This window comes from Eumetopias jubatus, unplaced genomic scaffold (assembly GCF_037043125.1).
Source record: "Eumetopias jubatus isolate StellerSeaLion01/CBP00866 unplaced genomic scaffold, mEumJub1_p1.0 scaffold_16, whole genome shotgun sequence".
Classification (NCBI taxonomy): domain Eukaryota; kingdom Metazoa; phylum Chordata; class Mammalia; order Carnivora; family Otariidae; genus Eumetopias; species Eumetopias jubatus.
In genome coordinates, this window is record NW_028274822.1 from 27,852,301 (window position 1) to 27,870,771 (window position 18,471).

General features: G+C 47.4%; 1 protein-coding gene across 1 annotated transcript in view; it reads left to right on the forward strand.

Moving 5' to 3' along the window:
* Nucleotides 1-7,240: 7,240 nt before the first annotated feature.
* PSTPIP2 (proline-serine-threonine phosphatase interacting protein 2) overlaps nucleotides 7,241-18,471 on the forward strand; it is a 66,494-nt gene continuing 55,263 nt past the window's right edge. Inside the window, exon 1 of the mRNA XM_028098156.2 lies at nucleotides 7,241-7,380. Within this exon, the coding sequence (XP_027953957.1) occupies nucleotides 7,348-7,380 (33 nt within the window). The 5' untranslated portion in view covers nucleotides 7,241-7,347. The remainder of the gene's footprint in view (nucleotides 7,381-18,471) is intronic.

The window sequence follows — 18,471 nt, forward strand, 5'->3', positions numbered from 1 at the left end:
GGGATCGAGCCCCACATCGGGCTCCCTGCTCATGCAGGAAGCCTGCTTCTCCCTCTGCCTGCCGCTCCCCCTGCTCGTGCTCTCTCCCTCTCTCTCTCTCTCTCTCTCTCTCTCGCTCTCTCTGTGTGTCAAATAAATAAATAAAATCTTTAAAAAAAAAAAAAAGGTGAGCAGTTATGCTCCATCCCTGTGAAGGCAGACTGTCTATGTAGATTATTTGGAATTCTGCCCAAGAGATCTATATTTCTCCATTTATATATGTATCCAGGCACCCACTTCTATCAGTATCGACTTGTGGTTAGTTGTTTCCTACTTTGGGTTATAATCTCATAATCCAATATTTCTTTTGTTTGTTCCAGCTTTGGCCATTGGAAGGTTTTTTTTTTCTTTTCTTTTTAATTTTATTTATTTGGGAGAGAGCAAAAGAGAGAGAGCACAAGCTGGGGCGGGGGTGGGGCGCCGGAGCAGGCAGAGGGAGAGGGAGAGCAGGGAGCCCGATGCGGGGCTTGACCCCGGGGCCCCGGGATCATAACCTGAGCCGAAAGCAGACTGACTGAGCCACCCAGGCGCCCCCACTGGGAGGTTTCATCTGGCTCCTGTATTCCTTTGATATGCCTTTAATTGTTCTGCGTGTGTGTCACTTTCTGACACTACAAGATGCTCTAGGCTTGTATTTCCTGCCCCAGCCTAGAAACAGTCCTTTTTAATTAATTAATCTTTTTAGAGAGAGAGAGGGGAAAGAGAATCTTAAGCAGGCTCCACGCCCAGTGTGGAGCTCGACATGGGGCTCCATCTCACCACCCTGAGATCATGACCTGAGCCGAAATCAAGAGTCAGACACTTAACCAACTGAGCCACCCAGGCACCCCTCTAGAAACAGTTCTTACGACTGTTTGGCTTTTTTAAATCAAGTTGTCTGGTTTTGTTTGTTTCTTTTGAGTTTTACAAGTTCCTTATATAAATATTGGATATGTATCCTTTCTGGACAAATGTACTATAAATTTGTTCTGTGGCTTGCCTTAATGGTGACTTTTTGACAAAAAAAACAAGCCTCTGCGTGCAGTAGGTTATCTTCTGTGACAACAGATATCCAACTTTTCCCCTCTTTACACTTCTTTGACCAGGAATGGACCCTTTGAGTCCCTTACCTCACTCACATTATGAAAATTCAAATCTTTTTTTTTAAAGATTTTTTAAAATTTATTTGACAGAGATAGCCAGAGAGGGAACACAAGCAGGGGGAGTGACAGAGGGAGAGGTCAAGGACTGAGCCACCCAGGTGCCCTAAAATTTCAAATCTTGATGGTATTGACCATTAACCCTTGCTTTGACGCAAGCCAAACCTCCTCACCCACCATGCAATGAGCCCCTGGGCCCTTCAGCCTCCTCCTGGATGTTTGTCCCTTGTATTCTGTTCCTGACCTGACCCTCTGCTCCGTTCCTCCATCTACGCAGCCTCCAAACTTAGTGACAAAATCCAGCCTCTTATTTTCACACTGACTCGGCAGACCGAATGACACAGCTGACTCCCGCCCTCTTATGCTTTCTGACCCTGGCCTCTGCTTGGCCAGGTCTTGGTCCAGGGATCCCATCTGGCTTTAGCTACTTGGCCAGTACTCCCACCAGGTTTGCCCCTACCTTCTGGAATGGAGGGAGCAGACCCTGGGGACTGAAAGAAATATTGGTAGTGCTGTTGATGATCAGAGAGAGTTTACTGAATTCCCTGGCTGGATCCATCATCGTCCAATCCATGAGAGTACACAAGAGAATGTCAGTCTTACCTTGAGGTGCTTTGAAGTCTTCTTGGGGAGGTAAGAGATCCAAGAGGAGCAGAAATTAGGGAACATTAGGATGTAAGTAATACATTATTAAGGGCTAGTTTGTGTGATAGGGATGACAAGTTCTAGAGATTCGAGAAGTGAGAAGACACCCAGGGCTGGAGAAGTTGGGGAAGTGGTGACAAGGTGGAACTTCAGCAGGAGGAAGAGTGACCCAGGTAGCCCCCTAAGCGTGGGCAAAGACAGGGTGGCAGAACAGGGAACAGCCTGACTGGCTCGGGGTGGGGAGAGCGGGGAGGGCAGGAAGCTGGGCAAGAGATCTGAAAGGTCAGGGTAGAGCCGAAGGTCTTGAAAGTCAGGCAGAGGTGTTTGGGACTTCATTCCGAGGGGCAACAGGGAAACTTGGTAGCTTTGTGAGGAAAGGAGAGATAAGAAAGCAGTGTTTTAAGGAAGAATGGTTAGAAAGGGTTGGGAGGAAAAGGAAGAAAAGGGATGTAGACATCAGATGGCATGAAAGTGTGAAAGGAAAATTGGTGATTACACTGGGTATTTGTTAGTTTGGCCACTGACCACCCATTTACCCCACCCATTTATCCCATCCAGCTTCGGGGGAAACCCTCCCCTTCCGCCACCGCTGAGAGTATAGACGATACAACTTCTCTGGAAAAGCATTTGGCACTATACGCCAAGAACCTTAAAAATGTTTATATTCTTTGAACCATAATTTGACTATGAGGAATTTTAACAAAGATTCATATAAAAGCTATTTATCACAGTAATGTTTCTAATGTTTCTAAATGCATTAGGGAAATGCTAAGGAAGCATTGGTATATCCACTTGATGGGAAATTATGCAAAAGTTAAAAATAATATTGAAGAGTTTTCTTTTTAATTTTTTTGGGGGGTGATCTGTAATAAACTCACATAGTACAAATTCAGAGGTCCAAAAGGGCATGAAATGAAAAGTAGTTCTCCCTCCTACGTTCGGTCCCTCAGCCCCATCCCCCCCCTTAGAGGGAACCATTTTAAAATATGTGTGTAGGGGGGCACCTGGGTGGCTCAGATGGTTAGACATCTGTCTTTGGCTCAGGTCATGATCTCCAGGTCCTGGAATCAAGCCCCGCCTCGGGCTCCCAGCTCAGTGGGCAGTCTGCTTCTCCCTTTCCCTCTGCCTCTCCCCCTGCCTGTGCTCTGTCTCATATAGGAAGCTATAGTCTTCAGACATTGAATAACAAAGAAGCACAGGACATTAATTCATAAGAGAAGAGAAAAAAACAAGGTGAGCCCTCTGACTGCCCCAGCTTACTGCATGGAGATAGATAAACTGGACTTAATGAAAATTAAAAACCTTTGTGTTTCAAAAGACACCATTAAAAAAGTGAATAGGGGGCGCCCACTGGCTCATTAGGTGGAGCGTGCAACCCCTGATCTCCCGGTTGTAAGTTCAAGCCCCACGCTGGGTGTAGAGATTACTTAAAAATAGAATCTTTTTTTTTCTTTTTTAAAGATTTTATTTATTTATTTGACAAGAGAGAGACGCTGAGAGAGAAGCAGGGGGAGTGGGAGAGGGAGAAGCAGGCTTCCCGCTGAGCAGGGAGCCCGATGCGGGGCTCGATCCCAGGACCCTGGGATCACGACCTGAGCTAAAGGCAGATGCTTAACAGTCTGAGCCACCCGGGTGCCCCCTTAAAAATAAAATCTTAAAAAAAAAAAAAAAGAGTGATGGGCCCCTGGGTGGCTCCGTTGGTTAAGCCACTGCCTTCAGCTCAGGTCATGATCCTGGAGTCCCGGGATAGAGGCCCACGTCCGGCTCCCTGCTCAGCAGGGAGTCTGCTTCTCCCTCTGACCCTCCCCCATCTAGTGCTCTCTCTCTCAAATAAATAAATAAAATCTTAGAAAAAGGGACAAAAAGTGAATAGACAATCCGCAGAATGGGGGGAAATACTTGCAAATCACATATCTGATAAGGGACTTATATCCAGAATCTGTAAAAATTCTTACAACTTAATAAAAGGCAAACAGTCCAATTAAAAAATGAGTAAGGGATTTGAACAGACATTTCTCTAGTGAAGATGTACAAATGCCCACATAAGCACATGAAAAGATGCTTGACATCAATAGTTATCAGGGAAATAAAAATCAAAAGTACCATGAGATACTACCTCATACTCACTAAGATGGCTAGAATAAAAAAGACATAGTAACAAGTGTTGGTGAAGATGTGGACAAATTGGAACCCTCATACACTAATGGTAGGAATAAAATGGGACAGTTGTTTCGAAAAACAGTTTGGCAAGGTCTCAAATAATTAAATATAAAGTTACTACATGACCCAGCAGTTCAACTCCTAGGTATATACCCAAGAGAAATGAAAACACAGGTCCACACAAAAACTTGTATGTGAATGTTTACATTAGGATTATTCACAAGAACCCAGATGCCCACCATCTGATGAGTGGACAAACAAAATGTTGAAAAAGAAAACCAGGGCACCTGGGTGGCTCAGTCATTAAGCGGCTGCCTTTGGCTCAGGTCGTGATCCCAGGGTCCTGGGATGGAGCCCCGCATCGGGCTCCCTGCTTAGTGGGGAGCCTGCTTCTCCCTCTCCCTCTGCCTCTCCTCCTGCTTGTGCTCTCCCTGTCTCTCTCTCTCTCTCAAATGAATAAATAAAAAATCCTTAAAATAATAAAAAAATGAAATTGTGTGTGTGTGTGTGTGTGTGTGTGTGTGTGCGTGCGTGCACACGTGTGTGGGCTTTTCTGGCTTTACTCAAATGGCAGCTTGTTTTGTATCTTTTTTTTTCACTTAATATATCTGGTGATTGTCCTATATCAATACACAGAGAACTTCCTCATTTTTAATGCTTGACTATTATTTCATTATGAAGATTTATCACAATTTATTGAGCTGATTCTCCATCAATAGACATTTAGCTGTTTCATATCTTTTGCTAGAATAGCCATGCTGCTATGAATAACTATACATATTTAACTTTCCACATGTGAGAATATACTTGGAATTATGTCTTCGACATAGAATTGTTGGGTCAAAATATAAGTGCATTTTAAATTTTGGTGACATGACCAAATTTCTCTTCCCAGAGATTTTCAAGTTCTACATGCAAGATTTTCAAGTTCTACTGTGTGCTATCAAACTTTTTGTTAGGAAAAGTGCATTTAATGACTTTAGAAGATACTTATGAAATGTTGTTAACTTAAAAAAGCAAGAATTAAAATTTTATGTACAACAAATGTGTTTTATTGGAAGATTTTATGCCAAAACATTAACAGTGGTTATCTTAAAGGTATTGATCATTTAATATCATTATTTCAAAATTGCTATAGCAGTATTATTTAACTTTGTTAGTAAAATCTCTCCAATTGATTGTAGACCCTTAGATATAGTACACATTCTACTTGTCTTTTTACTCACAACGCCTTGCCCAGACGATGACTTTAATAAGGTTGAGGAATGAATGCATAGTATTTTCCGTCAGTGTGGACAAGCATTTGTAATTTTCAATCCTGCCACCAGGTGGTGGAAGAGAGTTAAAAGTCAGGGATCTTTGGACCCAGATCTGTGAAAATCAAGCATTATGCACCGTGAGCATTTCGAAGACTTCCTAAGACTTAAAATATATATATATATATATATATATAAAGTGAAAACTAGACAGTTAGAATTGTGTCTAAAATATCTGCCCCCAAATATTAAAAACTTCCAGGAAAAATCTTGGTGCTGTCTTCCTTAACTTCATCTTCTTTCATCTTCCCAGTTCATGCTATTTTTTAAAAAAGATTTTTATTTATTTATTTGAGAGAGAGAACAAGCAGAGGGGAGAGGCAGAGTGAGAAGGAGAAAGCAGGCTCCCTGCTGAGCAGAGAGCCCGACACGGGACTCGATCACAGCACCCTGAGATCATGACCTGAGCCAAAGGCAGACACTTAACCGACTGAGCTACCCTACCCAGGCGCCCGCTATTTTTTTTTTTTTAAGGTTTTATTTATTTACTTTGAGAGAGGTGAGAGAGAGAGATCATGAGCAGGGGGAAGGAGTAGAAAGGAGAAGCAGACTCCCCGCTGAGCAGGGAGCTCACCAAGGCACAGGATCCCAGGACCCTGGGATCACAACCTGAGCTGAAGGCAGGACCCTCAGTTCATGCTATTTCTTACCTTTCCTGCAGTTTATCCTTTCTCCTGGTGCCCACCATGGCCTCTGCTGCCTCCAGATGGTGCTGCCAGGCTTCCCTTCCTCCTAACCTCACTGCTTTCCAAAGAGATGAACAACCAGATGGCTGGATGCATGCCCTTGGAGTGATCCAGGGCTGGAGTCACTTCATCTTCTTACTTGTGGATAACTCTGCTGGTGGGATTTCATCACAAGGGGACTGGGCATGGTATTTCCAGGCAGGACCTTTTAGCTATCCTTCAAATCACCCCAGCAATTGCCCTTTCACTGTGTCCGGACAGAGGTAGAACCTACTCAAGGGGCAAATGCTTACCTCTCCAGGCCTGTGATTGCAGGTGGCCATGAGGATGCAGTCTTGGTATCCTTGATCTTCATCTTCCCTTGTTTGAGCACCTACTCTTTGCCCAGGGTGGATTTGCCCCAGGGGTGACATCTGTCTTCCGCCCTGGCCCTGTTTAGAAGGGCAGAACTCTAACCCAGCTCTTCACGCATTTAATACCCTGGAATCTTGGGCAAGTCATTCGGCCTCTCTGGGCCACAGTTTTGGCTCAGGGCATGTAGGTCGGGGCAGTACTTTGTCCCAGAGCACCACAGTGGTACAAAGCAGGGATGGGTCTGCTTTGTCTTGGGGTAATGTATGTCCTGAGGGTGGAAGAGTGCATGGAGAGGAAAGGGGCTCTGGGCTCCTATCGGAGTGGGATTGGTGGGAAATGGTCTTGGGTCTTGAGAAAGGGGAGGAGGTCCCGGAGGAGCTGAGCTCTTGGAGGCCTAGAAAGGGCCCCACTAAGGGACTTAGAGTCAAGGGCTAATAGTATCAATGACCTTTCCTTGACTTTTAGACGAAAACCTTCCCAGGGGCCGATCCGTAGCGAAGGCGGTTGGGGTAGTACACAGGACCTGCTGAAGCGTCCGCTGGCGTTGTCCGTCTTCAGGCTTTGCGGAGCTGACACCTGGTCCACGCGACCACCCTCTGATCGCTCGGGGCTCCATCCACCACCCCGCCAAGCCTGGATTTCTCCGCGAGGAATTGGTCGGGGGAGGAGGGAGCACGTAGGCAGGAAGGGAGTCAAATTCGGGAAGGCGGCAGGACCAGTTCCTTGCAATCCTTGAAGGCTTCCTGAACGAGGGGGCAATTCCAGGGTCACAGAGGTCGCGGGGCTGTCCGTGGGCGTGGGCATCGGCGCTGGACTCAGGAGTGGCGGCCGGGGAGGAGCCGTGCGCCCGGGGCGGGCGCTATCGGGCGTGGTTTAGGACTCCGCGCGGCCTCCCCGCGGCGGGGCGACTCCCCAGTCCGACTGCGGGACCGCGGGCTGCCACAGTTCGGTCACCCGGCGCCAGCCAGCCACTCCGCTCCGCTCGGCCCCCAGCGACGCGCGCCGGCCATGACGGGCGCACTGTTCAAGGCGAATTTCTGGGTAAGTCGGCGCCGCTCGGGGCCCCGTCCCGCGGCCGTGTGCCCTCTCTGCCCGGCCCCCAGCCCGCCGCGCGCCCGCGAGTCCCCGGGGTCGGGTCCCCGGGCCCCAGCGGCGTGCGGCCCCCATCTCCCCGCCCAGCATCCCGAGACCCAGGCGAGGAGCGGCCAGTCCGGGGGGAGGCTCCGGTGGCCCCGAGGCTGCGCCAGGCGCGGATCTGGCGGACCTGGGTGAGCCTCGCCGGCTGACAGCGGCAGGCACCCCCCATCCTTACCACCACCCGGGGACCGTGTCCTCCGGGTCCGCGGACACGGACGGTCTGTCAAAGCCCCGTTAGCGCCCGCCTTTCCCCGGCAGACCCTAGAGGGCTTTCCCGAAGGAGCTTCGCCTGTTTCTGGACCCCCCTCCCCAGGTCTTTGCCCCGGTGCAGAGATGCTGGCGGCCTCCAGGGTCCGCCTGCCCTGCTCCCTCCGTCCGGTCCTCTTCCCCCAGGCCTGTCTCTCCGCAGGTGCCCCTCAAGGGCTGTAACCCCTCATTCGGAGGAACCGGCCTCATCCCGTTAAGGCAGGAGAAGTCAGCACATCTCAGAGTCTCTTACCTGGGACCCTGCTGGCTTGCATTTGGCTTCACAGCTGCCTGGCACAGCCCTCGCCCCGTCGTGGGGTGCTGGGAGAACCCTGGCGCTGAGGCCTCACCGACCCGGTTTAGATCCTGCCTTGGGAGGCCCTGTTTCCTGAAGTTTTTGAGCTTCCCCTGGGGCTCTGCCCACCTGTAGGTCCACTGCAGGCATTGTCATGGTGGGCAAAATTAGGGCAGACAGACCGGCCTTCCCCCTGCCTCACAGGGTGACACCCGGTTTTCAGATCTCAGCTCAAATGTCACCTCTTCAGGGAAGCCTTTCCTGCCCAAGAGGCCCTATTGCTTGCTCATGTGTCACTCATCCTGTTCCTTCATAGCGTTTGTCAGTTTATGGTTTTGAACTGGAGGACTGCGAGCACACGAGCACCTTGGGGCAGGCACCCTGGGGCCTTCAGGGCTACTGCCCCCCAACAAGCTGGTGGAGATGTGTGCTCGGCTAAGGGTTGTTGACTGAGTAAGTGGGTATGTAAAGCTGAAGGGCCCAAGACAGGGTGAGAGTGGCAGCCTCAGTCCTGAGAGAGCTCCCAGCCACTGACCCCTGCTTGCAGGAGTGGGTAGGGCCATGGGCAGAAAGGAGGTCTGGGTTCCCAGTTAGAGGTGAAGGTCAGGGGGGAGAGAACTTTCTGTTTATACTGTTTTTCCCCTCTGGACTTATACTTTCAGAAGGTATCCGAGATCCTGAGAGAGATTTTGCAAAGGTATCTTTCATCTCTAATTTCCTGTAACACTTTATGTCAAATAATAGAAACTCTAACAGCTGACATTACTGTGCACAGTCTGTGACTAACACCGTCCTTTTTTTTTTACGATTTATTTTTTAGGGACGCCTGGTGGCTCAATCGGTTAAGTGTCTGCCTTCAGCTCAGGTCATGATCCCAGGGTCCTGGGATCGAGTCCCACATCGGGCTGCCTGTTCAGCAGGAGCCTGCTTCTCCCTCTGTCTGGCGCTCCCCCTGCTTGTACTCTCTCTCTCCCTGACAAATAAATAAAATCTTAAAAAAAAAAAAAAGATTTGAGAGAGAGAGAAAGAAAGAGAGAGAGTGCTCCCTTGAGGAGGGGAAGAGGGAAAGAATCTCATGCAGACTCCACGCTGAGCTGGGAGCCGATTGGGGGGGTTCAGTCTCAAGACCCTGAGATCACGACCCTGAGGTCATGACCTGAGCCGAAATCAAGAGTCAGATGCTTAATCAAGCGACTGAGCCACCCAGGTGCCCCAACTAACACCGTTCTAGATGCGTTACACACACTACTCATTTAAGCCTCACAACTACCCTATGAGGTAGCTTGCTTACTATCATTTTACAGATGAGGAAACTATGTGGCAGAGAGGTTAAGCAACATTCCCGCCCTGCTGGGGCTGTGAAATAGTGGAGCAGGACTCTGCACGGGCCAAAGGCTCCATGAATGTCTTAATGAGGCTGGTGATCAGCGAGGTTCTCCCAGGGTCTCCCGGCACTGCTCTCCGCATGGCTCCTTTGGTACCGCCAGAGGGAGGGGCTCGGTCATCATCTGACCCACCATTTCTCCTGCAGCTCCAATCAGGAGCTCGCGGAGGGTAGGCACTGGGTGTAACCAGTGCTGCCCTGGCGCCTTGGATGTGAATGCTCAGGAATCAGGCAGACGGGACAGTCATCCAGGCTTGGGGGCAAAGGGGCAGAAAGGAGCCTGCTGGAGACCTCAGCGGTATCTCTGATGCCTCCACCCCCTCAGGGGGTAGGGGAGGCAAAGGCTGTGGTTAGCACAGAGGGGAATAGGCTTTCATGTTTCATGTTTCAAGTTTCAAGGGCAAGAAGTTTGTGATTGGATATGGTAGAAAACTTTGCAAACACAAGTGGGTACCAGTTGACTGAATTTATTAAATTGTTATGAAATACCTTTTCTGTATAAGGATTTCTTTCTTTCTTTTTTTAAAGATTTTATTTATTCATTTGAGAGAGAAAGAGCATGAGCAGGGGGAGGGGTAGTGGCAGAGGGAGAAGCAGACTCCCCACCCAGCGGGGAGCCCAAATCAGGGCTTGATCCCAGGACCCTGAGAGCATGACCTGAGCCGAAGTCAGACGCTTAACTGACTGAGCCACCCAGGCGCCCCTCTATACGAGGATTTCTAATTGAGGTGCCATTTGCAGGGGTAAGGCTACCACCTTGGTTAGAAGGTATATTCCCATGAGGAAGCAAGGTAGGGAGGGCAGGCTTTGGCCTCAAGTTTGTGGAGGAGGAGGGGGTGGGGGTAAGGGGAGTCCAGCAGAGGCCAAGGAAACTGGGCCAGGAGTATGGGTCTGTTCCAGCATGGAGGCCATAGGGAGAGGAAAGGAGGAGATCAGGGAGGACTGGCAGAGGGCAGAGGAGGTCAAAGCCACAGGGCAAGGCAACCAGTTGAAGGTGAGCACTAGAGAGGAAAGGAGGGCTCAGAGGAGGCTCCCTGTAATGTGAACTGGGGAATGAGGTAAGGGCCCCAGAAATAAGGAAGTCAGGAGGAGGAACTGGTTTGTGGGGAGAGACCGATTGGGAGGAGGGAGAGGAAAGAGGCAATTTTAACAGTAGTTCACCACAGGGGTAGCAATGGTGAGGACCACAGCCAGCAGCATCCTGAAGCCCCCACCCCAGCCCTGGCCCGCCGCCCCCACACCATGCCAGGATTGGCGGGTTTGGGGAGGTTGTGGGAGGGGGTGGGTCCTGGGGAGGGGACAAGGTGCCAGGCAGCAGGATTTGAAAGTACTTTCATGGTTCAACAACCAGTGTAAACATGTCAGGGAATATTCTCTGGGGTCTAGTGGTCAACATTCTGATGAGAATGGGCATGTTCAGGGTGGTATGGTAGCAGACCAGTGCTCAGCATTCTGGCTTTGAGGGGCGGTCTGGAGGAGGGGGCCCTGGCCCCTTGCGAAAGGCGTCCAGGCGAGAGAATATGGAGAACTGCATGAAGTACAGAAAGGCATCAGTTACCAGTGGAGGCTCTGAGGTGGACTGGCCACGTTTGAATCCCGGTTGTGCCTCTTAGTAGCTATGTGACTTTGGGGGGCATGGTACTTCAACCTCCCTCCTCCCACCCCACCACCAAGCCTCAGTTGTTCTTCCTCATTTCCATAAAAATGGGACGTTAGCAGTGTCTACTGCCTCAGAGTTTAGTTCGGTGCCAGGTATGGCCCATCGTGATCACCTGTGTTGTCAGCTATTCTTACCATCAGCACAGAGGTGACAATTAAAGGCAGTGGGTGACAGTCCCTCAAGGAGAAGGAATGAAAAGATATGAGGTCCCCAAGGAAGCCCTCCTGAAGAATACCTTTGTGAATGCAGGAGGAGAGAGGGGACAGACAAGTAAAGGCAGAGATGCAGGGATACAACCAGGAAAGGACCGGCACACGCCCAAGAGAGGAATGTTCCAGGGAAGTGGAAAAGCCCATGGCCAAATTAGGTAGATACTCCAGAAAAGGTATGAGTCAGCACATTCTTTGTACATAATCTTATTCAAATGCCCCATGGAAATATTTATATATATATATATATATATGTATATATATATTTATTTATTTTTAAAGATTTTATTTATGTATTTGAGAGAGAGAATGAGAGATAGAGAGCACGAGAGGGAAGAGGGTCAGAGGGAGAAGCAGACTCCCTGCTGAGCAGGGAACCCGACGCGGGACTCGATCCCGGGACTCCAGGATCATGACCTGAGCCGAAGGCAGTCGCTTAACCAACGGAGCCACCCAGGCACCCTATAAATATTTATTTTTTTAAAAAGATTTTTATTTATTAGAGAGAGAGAGAGAGAGAGAGAGAGAACGAGTGGGAGAAGAGGGGCAGACAGAGAAGCAGACTCCCCGTGAGCAGGGAGCCCAACGTGGGGCTCCCACCGCAGGACCCTGGGATCATAACCTGAGTTGAAGGCAGACGCTTAACCAACTGAGCCACCCAGGAGCCCTGGAAATACTTATTTAAAGAAAACTTTCCATGGATCTGTTTGAGAGGGGATAGTCGGTGTTCTTTAGAACCAGGATGGCCCCTAACAGAGTCGGCCTGATGTGAAGCACACGGGTGTGTTCCTTCTTTCCCACCCTTCCCAATGCATACCTGGTTTGTGGTTGCATGGTAAAGCGGTGCTGTGTAATTTATCATGTTAACGTTGATGCTACCTTGTCAGAATAGGACAGTGACCATGGATGTGGTTTCTAGCCCTCCAGGGAAGCAGCTAGGACACAGAAGAACACATCCCAGTCTTTGGAGTGATCAGACAATGTCTTCCAGATGTGGACATGCACAGGTGATGGTAGAACCTGTTCCAGAAGAAGTAGATGACCTCCCACCCCAGGAGATTCTCATGCTCCTTACTTGGGTGTGAGGCCCAGCCTGTTCCTACACATTGTGTAGATCCTTATTTTGAGCAGGGCTTCCTGATTCTCAAGGCTCTTGGTCCAGACCAGTTTCCTAGTCTCCGTCCCGGCCTTCCCCTGCAACCTCCTGTACCAGCGGTAGGTGAGGCCTGTCTGTTCTCCTTGTCGAGTGACCAGGGGAAGTCTCGGGGCTGTTTGAACTTGCTCATTGCCCTGCTGTAGACCTAGGACTCTCCCTCCGCTCCAAGTCTTTGGCCAGTGTGGAATCTTGTCATTCTGGGGCCTGACCAGAACTAAGCAGATGCCATATTGGGCTTTGCTCGATGACTTTTCTTTGTAGAATGACCTACAGCAGTATGGGAAGCTGCTTTTTTTTTTCTTAAGTAAACAGAAGAAAGCAGGTTATCACGTGGACCCTTCATGCTGACTCCATGTCTAGTTTATACAATGTTTAGGCACCTGCTTTAAGTCTTTGATACTCTCTATTGGAAACTGGCCCCTAGAAACACACCACAGGGCTGTTTTGCCTTGTGGCAAAAGGCAAGGTAAAGTTATTGACAATTACTCTTCTCCAGTTCATTCTTCCTAGAGCAGCCAGTGGGATCTATTTTTTTTTTTAAGATTTTATTTATTTATTTGACAGAAAGAGACACAGCGAGAGAGGGAACACAAGCAGGGGGGGAGAGGGAGAGGGAGAAGCAGGCTTCCCACTGAGCCGGGAGCCCGACGCGGGGCTTGATCCCAGGACCCTGGGATCATGACCTGAGCCGAAGGCAGACGCTTAACGACTGAGCCACCCAGGCACCCCTAGTGGGATCTATTTTTAAAATAATTGTCAAAATCCTTTTTTCTTGTTTTATTTTCTTACAAATTTAATGAGAGGCATGCGACCTATCTTTAAGGAAAAAAGAATTCCTGCTTTTCTCAACATCATTATGCAGAAACTCATACTCTACTGGTAGTTACCACCACTTTACAAAATAATAGGATTACACTGCCTTTTCTTGATAGAGCAGTTTTAAAATTATCTATTGACCTACTGCTGTATTTGAGGATTTAGCTCTTTCATTTTTTAAACAATTTTTTAAAAAGATTTTATTTATTTAGGGGCGCCTGGGTGGCTCCGTTGGTTAAGTGTCTGCCTTTGGCTCAGGTCATGATCCCTGAGCGCCACATCGGAGTCTCTCTGCTCGGCAGGGAGTCTGCTTCTCCCTCTGCCCCTCCTCTGCTTGTGCTCACTCTCTCTTTGTCTCTCAAATAAATAAATAAAATCTTTTTTTTTTTTTATTTGAGAGAGAGAAAGCGAGAGAGAGCACAAGCCAAGGGGAAAGGCAGAAGGAGAAGCAGAGTCCCTGCCAAGCAGAGAGCCCGATGCAGGGCTCGATCCCAATCATGACCTGAGCGAAGGAGATGCTTAACTGACTGAGCCACCCAGGCACCCCAATACTAGGTATTTTCAATACCAGTGTTCATATAGCTGCCGTGAACCTTACAACCTCCCAAAAAGGGCTTCATCAGTTGCCTCAGAGTCACGGGCTTCCTGTTTCCCAAACAGTATGTAGGAAACAGCAAAGTAGGAAAATCAGACTTCTCAAAGACACAGTAGACTGGTGGCTTGTTTGTTTAAGCCTACTTTCTGGGATTAGCTCTACCTTATATTGCATTTTAGGCTGAAGATTAGCCAAGAGTCAATAGGAGGTTTCAACATATCTGATAGAGGTTGTTTCTTCGTGAGAACAGGAAGGCTTTTCCCCAGTGCGCCCTAATGCCCCTGTCTTAAACCCCCTCTACTATTTGTATGTGTAAGAGCACAGGGCAATCTTAAGCCCCAGTGTACAAATCCATAATATTCATCATTTTCTATCTTTGGGAACTATTACCTAGCCTCAAAACTCACTGTTCAAATATGGCTATTTCATTAGCATTGACCAGGTCACATGGGATTGCATTCATAGATTCAAAAGCAGTTGAGGACTTTTTTTTTTTAATTAATTAATTATTTATTTTTAAAGATTTTATTTATTTATTTGACAGAGAGACACAGCGAGAGCAGGAACACAAGCAGGGGCAGTGGGAGAGGGAGAAGCAGGCTCCTCGCTAAGCAGGGAGCCTGATGCAGGTGGCTCGATCCCAGGACCCTGGGATCATGACCTGAGCCGAAGGCAGATGCTTAACTGACTGAGCGACCCAGGCGCCCATAAGTACCTCATATAAATGGAATCATAGAGTATTTGTCTTTTTATGACTGGCTTATTTCACTTAGCATAATGTCCTCAAGGTTTATCCGTGTCATAACTTATGTCAGAATCTCCTAACTTTTTAAGGTGGAATAATATTCCATTCTGTGTAGAGAGCACATGTTGCTTATCTGTTCATCTGTAGACAAATATTTGGGTTGCTTCCACATTTTAGCTATTGGGAATAATGCTGCCATGAGCACAGGTGTACACATACTTCTTCAAGACTGGGGAGCCTGGGTGACTCAGTCACTTAAGCGACCGACTCTTGGTTTCCACTCAGGTCATGAGGTCATGATCTCAAGGTCGTGGAATCAAGCCCAGTGTCGGGCTCTGCCCTGAGCACGGAGTCTGCTTGAGATTCTCTCTGCCCCTCTGCCCCTCTCCCCTGCCCTCAAGTAAATAAATAAGTAAATAAAATCTTTAAAAAATATATTTCTTCAAGACCCTCCCTTCAATTATTTTGGGAATGTGCTCAGAAGTTTAATTGCTAGATCATACGGTAACTCTTTTCAATATTTTGAGGAGCTGCTGTATGTTTCTGCCAGTGGCTTGCATTCCTGCCAGCCGCATAGAAGGGTTCCAGTTTCTCCACATTCTCATCAACACTTCGCGGCTTTCTGTTTTGTTTTGTTTTTTTAATAGTAGCCATCCTAAGGGTACCAGGTGGTATTGTAGTTTCATTTTCATTTCCCTAGTGGTTAGTGAAGTTGAGCCTCTTTTTGTGTGCTTGTTGGCCATTCGTATATCTTTGGAGAAATGTCTGTTCAAGTCCTCTGCCCACTTTTGAATCAGATTGTTTATTTTTTTTGCTGTTAAGAGTTATCTGTATACATTCTGGATATGAACTCTTGATCAGATATATAATTTGCAAATATTTTCTTCCATTCTGCAGTTGCTTTTTTACTCTATTAGTATCTTTTGAGACACACAATTTTGAAGTAGTCGTGAAGTTCAATTTGTCTGTTTTTCCTTTTGTTACCTGTGCCTTTGATGTCCTATCCAAGAAGTCATTGCCCAATCTGGTGTCGTGAAGTTTTTGCCCTATGTTTTCTTCTAAGAGTTTTATTGTTTTAGGTCTTACATTTAGGTCCTTGGGCCATATTGTGTTAATTTTTGTATTTGGTGTTAAGTAAGTGTCCCACTTCATTCTTTTGAATGTGGATATCCAGTTTTCCCAGCACCATTTGTTGAAAAGATTGTCCTTTTCCCATTGAATGGTCCTGGCACACTTGTCAAAAGTCATTTGACTGTGTATGCAACTGTTTATTTCTGGGCTTTCTATTCTGTCCCATTGGTCTGTCTTTATGCCGGTACCACACCGTTTTGATTACTATGGCTCTGTATTAAGTTTTGAATTCAAGAAGTGTGAGTCCTCCAGTTTTGTTCTTCTTTTTCAAGATTATGTTAGCTATTCAGGGTCCTTTGAGATTCCATATGAATTTTAGGATGAGTTTTTTTCTATTTCTGCAAATTATTCACCTCTATCAGGGACTCTTTTTAAAAAATGCTCCAGCATTCCAAGTGTGTTTAAAAATCCTCTCCACGTCCGTCCTCCTCTGGAAACCCCCATTTTGGAGCCCTCTGTCCTCTGTTTCAGTCAGGCCTTCTGCACAACTGTCACCCTGGGCTTCCCTTCAGGGCTCTCTTGGGTGGGAGCCACTGTTTTCTAGAGTCTAGGTCACTTAGAGAGCTCTCAAAAACATAAATAAGTTCATATCTTTCGCCTGCTTGAATTCCTCCAGTGGCCTCTCTTGGCACTTGGAGTCTAAAAGTCTGACCATGGCTTACACGGCTCTGCCCAACCCAGCCCAGTCTGCCTCTTTGCCCTGATCACTCACCTTCTCTTGCTCACCTACTCTAGTGCGGCACTCGTGGGTCAGTTCCCAAATGATGATTATGGTTTCCACCTAGCCAATTTGCTTGACCCTGCTTGCCTGTTCCTATGGCATCCTGCGCCCATAAGACAATCCACAATACTGTACTTACCTCTTTAATGTCTAATTCCCATGACTGTGAGCCCCACGAGGTGCACCTGACTTGTTCAGCACCATGTCCCCCACACCTAGCATGGTGCCTGGCATGTGGCAGACACTCAGCAAGTATCAGAGTGAGCAAATGAACAAAGGAAGGAGCAATGAGAGATACACGTGGCAGTGAACGGAGGCTACTCATCCAAGTCAGTGCTTTGTCTTCACATTCACTTTAGGGGGAAGTGTCCTTCTGGGCTTCTAAAGAGCCTGTTCTACTGTGACTGGATGGCCATCTTGTGTTTGGGAGAATGATATCGTCAAGGATGGGCTCTGGCTGTGCTGCGAGCCCCATGCCCAGGGAGGGGCACAGCACCCACATCAGAGCAGAGTCCACACTAAGTGCTGACCACCTGATGAGAGTCCATGTGACCAATAGAGAAAACACAACACTGGTTAGAGAGAGGAGCAATCTTCCCTGGTCATCATGCCATCTCAGACAGTTCAACTCAATAACTGTCTGTGAAGTCCTGAGTAGCAGCCCTTTGGTAGCTGCTGTGGGTCACAGGGAAACGTGAGACATCTCACTTTTTTGAGATTATTATCTACTCAATGAGATGAATCTCACATGCTATTTAAAACTAACAGTTTTTAATATTAACATAACAAAGTCAAGGAAATTAAAAATATATTGTTAGTAATTTGGTACCTTTCCCAATTCTTTCCTCCACACATAATTGTAATCATAGTGTATGTACTGTTTTGTATTCTATGGTTTCCATATAATAAATAAAATATAAATACGATAATAAAGTATCATAAGTATATTTTATCTTTTGCTATCTACTTTTCCTAACAATCATTTAAGAAATACTATAAGTGATGTAACTATTCTCTTGCTGTTTGACATTTATATAATTTCTGAAGTTTTCTGTAATAAATAATGTCGTGCTGTACATCTTCATTCATTTAGGGCATTGAAAAATTGGCTTCTTTAAGTACCTGTTTCTGGAGACTCACGAAGGAACTTGTCACTGCCCAGCTGTTTTACTATGTTTTTCTGATGAGATCACTTTCTCTCTCCTTCCACGGTGATGACATCATACCTTTTCCATGCTACTCAGACCTCCACTTCCTTCCCGTATGCTCACTCTGTTTTGATGCTCTTGCTTCCTACTCCATTAAGAAGCCAGACACCAGGGACACCTGGGCGGCTCAGTCAGTTAAGCATCTGCCTTCGGCTCAGGTCATGATCCCGGGGTCCTGGGATCGAGTCCTGCGTCGGGCTCCCTGCTCAGTGGGGAGCCTGCTTCTTCCTCTGCCTGCTGCTCCCCCTGCTTGTGCTCTCTCTCTCTCACTCTCTGACAAATAAATAAAATAAAATCTTAAAAAAAAGAAGCCAGGCACCAGCTGGTGAAAGTTCATTTACCTTCTGTCTAAATAAGATTAGGTTTGGTCATAAGTAACAGAATACCCCAAACAACAGTGGCTTAGACAAGGATAGTGTTTATTTCTATCTCACATACATGAAGTCTCCAGCCAGTCATTCCAGAGCTGGCATGGCCACCCATATATCAGGACCCACACTCCCGTCTGCTTAGTCCAGACGTACCTGATTCAATGCCTGGTACATAACAGATTTGATGTAGGCAGGCCGGGTCCAAGGTCACCCAGGAGCAGCCGAGAGGGTCATTGGCTTTGTGCAGGATAGAAATCGAACACGAGGGGTGCCTGGCTGGCTCAGTCGGAAAAGCATGCAACTCTTGATCTCAGGGTTGTGGCTTCGAACCCCATGTTGGGTGTAAAGATTACTAAAAAAAAATAAACTTTAGAAAAACAAAATAAAACAAAAAGAAATCAAACATGAGCCAGGAGGAAGTGAAAGCAGAGTTTATTGAATAGCCTAAGTGATGACGT